At 34.9% G+C, this 7543-nt stretch overlaps 1 protein-coding gene across 1 annotated transcript; it reads left to right on the top strand.

The window, feature by feature from the left end:
* The first annotated feature begins 347 nt into the window (after positions 1 to 347).
* Positions 348 to 1979, top strand: LOC133199793 (uncharacterized). The gene is made up of 4 exons (XM_061335628.1): positions 348 to 371; positions 625 to 696; positions 889 to 981; positions 1857 to 1979. The coding sequence occupies exons 1-4, from the start codon at positions 348 to 350 to the stop codon at positions 1977 to 1979; spliced, it is 312 nt and encodes a 103-aa protein (XP_061191612.1).
* Positions 1980 to 7543: the final 5564 nt, after the last annotated feature.

Genomic DNA, 7543 nt, shown 5'->3' with positions numbered 1-7543 from the left:
CTGATCACTAAAAAAGACAAACTCGGGATATTAATTAAGATGTCTGGGTCATTCTACTAATCGATATTTTAAGTGCTCGTTTCCCGTGTTGAACGGAGGTAACTTGAATAATCTTTAAAAAAAATCCCGGATGATGATGTGTAAAGAAGGAATATAGACGTACACGTGTACTGCTTTTCCAGACGGATTAATTACACACACTGTATTTGTTTTATATGTAAAGAGTAAAAAGGGATTTTTTTTTGGTCTATTAAAGCATATAAATAAGCCTGCGCTCAATGTATTTTTTCACTTCCTAACTTGTACCTATAGTATATTCATCAATATCGAGAGAAAAAAAAAATAAAATGTCTGGAAGAAAAGGTGAAAGTGTAAGTATTGTATTTAAACATATTTTATAAAGTGCGTAGAAAGATTTTTTTTATTTTCAAAGATTATTTTCATCTTCCTGCGATATCTAATATCAAATGAAGCGAAAAACTATCTTTTAGAAGAATTCTTTACAGCAGATGTAATGCAAAAAAAAAAAAAAAAAATTGTTAAGTTTTTTTGAGTCATGAAAGCTAAAAAAAAAAGATGCTAAGGGACAATAACTCATTCTCATGTACATGTATCCTCATTCAGACCAATGATGTGTGGTTAAATTCCCGGGTCATTGTAATTGACTCAACCCCTAGAGGGCCTAGATTTCGTCAGGTATGTTTTTATCATTTTGATTTTTCTAATTTTCTATTTTTTTAAATTGTAAATATATGGTTTTGTGCTTCTACGATCAACAAAGAAATGTAATAAATAAACTATCGATTAAACAACGAATGTTAAAGAATGACAAATACATTCATGAAAATTAACTTAATAAAAAATGTAAATATGTATTTTTTTTTGTAGGTGAGGAGACGAATAAACTTCTCCTCGGAGGCTGGGGATGGTGCATGCGCGACCCCAACACCTGCAGCGTCCCCCAAAAGTCCTGCAGATACGGTACATGTATCTTATATTTTCATTAACAACGATTTTCAAAATGTGGTACTATACCTTGCATGTCTGCTGGTGTCTTTGATACTTTCTCTCGTCCGAGAATTCAGTGCAGCAGTTATCACACTTAAATAATTTATCCTTATACTCCTTGTGGACATGTAATGTGCGATGCGATGAAAACTTAAAAGTATAGTCGCATTAAAAGCATTTAAATTCTGCTTTGCACACTCTAACATGTCGATCATAATTGTCTTTGCGATTTAGTACCTTTTCACAAATATCGCAACGAAAACTATTTGTTTTTTCGTGTACATTTTTATAATGTCGCTTGAAAGAAGAGCTGTTACAAAACAACTTGTTACATATAGCACAAAATGTCTGCATAATTCACAGTCGTTCATTCAAATGACATTGAACACCTAATTAGACAATGAGTACATTTTCCTCAGTCTTATATAATACATCATTAGTCATACACATGCATTACATTATTTTACATGTAATCTTTTTCCGGGTTATGACTGAATTCGTCATGTTATCCGAAAGTAAACAATGACGGATCCAGGGTTGGCGCACCGAACGTGCCCCCCCCCCCCCCCCCCGTTTGAATTTTGTGTATATAAAATTTATATATGTTCATTATCCCAAAAAAAAAAAAAAAAAAAAAAAAAAAAAGGAAAAAACTTTTCTTATTTGTAAAAATGTGTAAGCTTCCGAGGGATTCGTCCCGAATCCTCATTTCATTTCCCCTGGATATTAGATATTTACCATAATAGGACACTTAAATTATAACATGAATTGAAAAAAAAAAATTCTATTAATATTATAATTATTAATATTTTATATTTTTTGGGTAACTCTCAAATTTATCATTTCAGACCATGGAGCAGGAAACGGACGTTGAGCGACGCTTGGCGTCGCTCGAAGAAAAAATGGCGTCCCTGGAGAGGGAGCTAAAAGGAAGAAGGGTGCTGCGCAAGAAGTGCAGCACATGTAATTAAAGACACATTCGACTATAGTAGCCACACCAGTTCGGCGTTTACAACGAGTGACGAGATATGGGTACTAACCATGCAAACTAGAGAGACACAAAGACACTGTATATAGTTATTACTTTAAACGAGATAAAGTGTACATATTTTCATGCGGATTGTTTTTTTTTTTTTTTAATTTTCTTGAAATATGAAAAGATAAAGTGAGCTTCTTATTGTGCACCGACGGGAATTTCGACAAAAAATATGTTTTTGTATTATAATGATTAAAAAAAAATAAAGTGATGTATACTTGAATAAAATCGTTTGTTTCTTTCAATTTGATTAAATGCATTGAAGAGAAATAGAAATAAAATGATAGTTTAGTTAGGTAATTAATGAATGAGATTTAAACCAAATAAGGTGAGATATGGGATTAAAAAAAAAAATAAATGCGGATTAACTCTATTGATGTGTTGTTCCAGTAGACGATACATGTAGTGTCAGTGAATGAAAAAGAAAACACGTTAATTAACCAACAGACATTATTTACACAGATAAATCTATTAAGTTATTTTTGTAATAAACTCAAAACTATCACTTAATTTGTTACAATGGAATTGTTGTTGGAAAGGATGTTATTACACCTTCTCAAACTGACTACCCGTGTAGCATTTGAGTAAATCAGAGTAATAACAAACTAAACAGATTTCTTATAAAAAGCCCTGTATTAAAACTCGACCAGTACAGAACCTCACTCTCTTACGAACTCCCCCACCTCCCCCCCAAAAAAAACAAGAGGCCCAAGGGCCTTAACGGTCACCTGAGTATAGTACAACAATTTAGAAATTAAATACACTGATAGATGAAGCATTGTTGCTCTAAAGCAAGAGAAGTAGGAAGATCAGGATCAACAAAATAATTAGTCTGGTATTCAGTATCAACTCATAAATTAAGTTCTAATCTGTCCCCCACTTAACACTATCACATGCAGACTATTAACAAACTGTTAGTGCTTCTGTACTATTTTTAAACCCATATTAAGACCTCTAGCATTGACCTCTCTTATGGTCTTAGAAGAACTTTTAATAAGATAAGTTATTTTGGTCTCATTTTTATTTATCTATTACTTACAGGTCTACCTGATAATTAAAACTAAGAAAGTACTTTTTTAATTATACGATAAACATTCTTGCATAATTATCTTACTCTATTAACCTTTCAAATACATTATTTACAGTGATTAATTATCAAAGGTGAATGGAAAAGGGGAATAACTTCTCTCAGTAGAATACAAATTAATAGAGCCCTGCCCAGGACTAGAATGCTTAGACGAATGGTCCAGATGTTTAAAAATCTGGTAGAAATACGCTTACTCATATCATTTAAACTTTTACTCAGTTTGCTTCCGATATGCCCAGAAGCAGAGAAGAATTTCACAGGTACAATGCATTTTCACTACAGATTCAACAAAGCCTTACCCTAACACCAGAACCCAAGACCAAGGGTCAAGAAATTTACAAATTTGGAAGAGTTACCCTCATCATCATAACTATGGACTTCAAAGAATTAACACTTTTCCACTATATTATCAAAAGCCCCCCCCCCCACCCCCCATTATGCCAGAACCCCTGACCCTTAGGACCACAAGATTTAAAAATTCTGTTCGAAGCTCCCATTTTCATCATAGTTAAGCAATTTATTTATCAGCTCAACACTAAGGAGCAGACAGGATTAATTAATGATTAATTAATAGAATTAATGCTTTTTCACTATATAATCAATAGACCCCCCCCCCTCCTCAAGAACCCCAAAAACTGAGGCCATATATTTAAAAATTTTGGAAGTGGCATCCTTGTCTATCATAATCATGCACTTAGTTTGTTTAAATAATCTCCAGTAGCAGAGAAGAAGATTTTCAAAGAATCAATGCAATTTCAATATAATCAATAGAACCCCGCCCTAACACCAGAACCCCTGACCCTGGGGCCATGAAATTCACAATTTTTGAAAAGGCATCCTTATGCATCATAACCATGCACTTAGTTTGTTTAAATAATACCCAGGAGCAGAGAAGATTTTCGAAAAATTAAAGCATTTTCACTATATAATCAATAGAGCCCCGCCCTAACACCAGAACCACTGACCCAGGGGCCATGGCTTTCATAATTCTGGAAGAGGCCCACCTCCTCATCATAACTATGTACTTAGTTTATCACCTTAATGCCCAGGAGCAGAGGAGAAGATTTTCAAAGAATTAATGCATTTTCACTATATAGTTGATAGAGCCCCGCCCTAACACCAGAACCCCTGACCCTGGGGCCATGAAATTCACAATTTTGGAAGAAGTACTCTTGCTCATTATAACTATGTACTTAGTTACTTTATTAAATATCCAGAAGCAGAGAAGAAGATTTTCAAAGAATTAATGCATTTTCATGATATAATCAATAGAGCCCCGCCCTAACACCAGAACCCCTGACCCAGGGGCCATGAAATTCACAATTTTTGAAAAGGCACTTTTGCTCATCATAACTATGTACTTAGTTACTTTATTTAATACCCAGGAGCAAAGAAGAAGATTTTCAAAGAATTATGCTTTTACACTATATAATTTATAGAGCCCCGCTCTAACACCAGAACCCCTGACCCTGGGGCCATGAATTTAACAATTTTGGAAGAGGCACTCTTACTCATCATAACTATGTACTTAGTAACTTTATTTAATACCCAGGAGCAGAGAAGAAGATTTTCAAAGAAATAATGCACTTTCACTATATGATCTATATAGCCCCGCCCTGGGGCCAGAACCCCTGACCCTGGGGCCATGAATTTCACAATTTTGGTAGAGGGCTCAATGCTTATTACAATGATTCCAACAGTTTGACTGCTTGATGTCCAGGAGTAAAGAAGAAGATTTTTAAAGATTGCATTATTTTTGGTGGTTTTAGCCCCACCCCTCAGGCCCCAGGGGGGCAGGGACCATGAAATTCACAATTTTTGTTCCCCTTCACCCATAGATGCTATATACCAAATTTGGTTGAAATTGGTTGAGCGGTTCTAGAGAAGAAGTTAAAAATGTTCAAAAGTTAACGCACGACGCACGTCGACGGACGAAAATAGATAGCAATAGGTCACCTGAGTGACTCAGGTGACCTAAAAAAATTGAGCAGTAGAAAAAATGAACAGACCGGAGAGGTGAGGTGGGGTTACATGTACGCCCGCTTTCCACTTACGTATTTTGAATGTAGACTCTGCTGCGAAGAGAAATGTATAAGCTATATATGCTATACATGCAAGATAGCTTGTTGCATGGCGTGTTCCCAGCGTTTGAAGAAGTCCCGTGGATGTCCTCTCTGCAGGAGCAGAACAACACCTGGTAAATTATTATGATTGTTAATTGGTGTACAGTAGTGTGGCATAGATTTTCCCTTTTAAAATTTTATCATTATTTTTTTTTTCTCTTTCAGACCCTGCTTCAATTTAAATTTCATTAAAACAACGAATGGAGGGGGGGGGGGGGGTTAGGGTTTATTCTACCTTTAATTTAAAAGTAAATTTATTACACTATATTAATATACATGTATATATATAATATTTTTTTTTACTTCTCATTAACCATTGGAGCTGTCTAATATGTTAATTTTACTCTTGGTTGATCATACATAAACTTGGAATCACCTTACTACTGGCACAAGAATTAATCACAACACTTTGAATTTTTAAGTGAAAAAAAAACAAAACAAAACAAAACAAAACAAAAAAAAACACTATGATAAGGACAAATTTCGTTTCTTGACTGCTAAAAACAAGATTTTATTTCATATCACAACACTTTGAATTTTATACTATAAATAAATAAATATTTTTTAATTTTGTACAACTGTACACTTTCTGAAGATCTAAGGTCTTCAGTTGGATGCAGATTATGTAATTTGTTCTCTTGCTCGTCTCATGTCTCCGGCTGGCCACCTGCTATACACAAGTCTCTAGTACGACCAGTGTAGATTATGCAATCCCCTCGCCGGGTCTTTGATGTCCCAGCTGCCCGCTTACGCTTGACTGATTGCGAGGTCAGTGTGTTTACCCAGAATTCCGCGCACCCCACGGAGCAACAATATCACTGTCTCAGAAATAATTGAAGGAGAAAGATCATTAAGATGTACGGGTGGATTTGTTCGACGTTTTGCATTGGGTTAACGACAGGGTGTGAGCGAAAGGAAGAACTCTTGAGATGCAATGATGTAAAAGATGCGATGAATGCCATGAAGTCAGGGGATGTAGTGATCATCCGCAGAGTTTTGAAGGGAGACAGACCTATTGACTATACATCCGGCGACATAGCCAAGGTCCAGGTCCTCCATTCAGAAGTAGACTGTCGCCACTTCCACGCCAACTCCAAAACAACAGTCATCTTAGCGGACAAAGTTTGCGAGGTAACTTTAACAGTATTGCATAAATTAAACAATTATATTTATCTTGATTTTTTTTTAATTATTTATTTTTTCTTCTTCTTCAAATGCAACAAATTTAGATTATTTAAGATTTTTTTTGTCTTTTGCCCTGCTTACAGAGGTCGGAATTGTCAGAGACGATTACAGTGAGTCAGATGGCAAACACAACAACCCTGGCGATGGAGACAGTGGCCGTTAGTAAGTTAACCTTTTTAAACCTATACAATTAAAAAATGAATTCTTTATATTTAGATTTATAAGAATGAAAGTAAAGAAATAAAAATTTTACCAAATATAGAATTAAATTTTAAGTATTGGCGTTACGTATTTCAGACGCTCCTTGGATTATAGCCGCTGGTATTTCGTCAGTGATAGTGATTTGCCTCGGCTTGTGTGTGTGCACTATTTTCATTATTCGGAAATGCGTGAAACGAAGAGGGATCACTAATCGCATGGACGATATATCAGAGACAGAATTCTCTAGAGAATTTTCTAGTGAATTTCACCTAGTGAAATTAGATTAAAAGTAATCTTATTTTTTTTTTTGGTTATAGTGCTTTATGTGACTTTGAAGTGTTCGGCGTTAACTAGAAATAGACAACCTCGGAACTACGCACCGCCCGCTCCGCCAGTACGCCACATTCGAGCCACACCAGTTCGTCGCTCACTACGAGTGAGCAGAGCTCCGATGAGATATGGTTTCTAAATATGCAAACTAGAGAGACACAAAGACATTGTACATAGTAATTACTTTAAACGAACAGGGGTTTGCATATTTTCTTGTGGATTGTTTTTTCTTAATGACATTGTATATAGTTACTTTAAAAAGAACAGGAGTGTACATATTTTCATGTGGATTATTTTTCTTTTATTTTCTTGAAATATGAAAAGATAAAGTAATGTATATATAAGAAAAAAAAAACTTTGTTTGTTTCTTTCAATTTGATTAAAACACTATAAATAGAAATTGAATAATAACACTTTGGAGACCAAAACTGATATAAATATGAAAAAAAAAATACTGAGTATTATCATACTTTTGAATACTCTTAACGCAATGCACAGGAATAGAAGGAAAGAAATATAGTTTGAGTAGGCCATCTTTAAAAAATCGTCTGATTACCCTCTTCCGACCAGCTG

Source organism: Saccostrea echinata, unplaced genomic scaffold (assembly GCF_033153115.1).
Source record: "Saccostrea echinata isolate AGI-Se365-2 ecotype Australia unplaced genomic scaffold, CSIRO_AGI_Sech_v1 ptg000036l, whole genome shotgun sequence".
Taxonomy (NCBI): Eukaryota; Metazoa; Mollusca; class Bivalvia; order Ostreida; family Ostreidae; genus Saccostrea; species Saccostrea echinata.
Note: the sequence above shows the minus strand (reverse complement) of the source record. Positions and strands in the feature narration are given on the sequence as shown.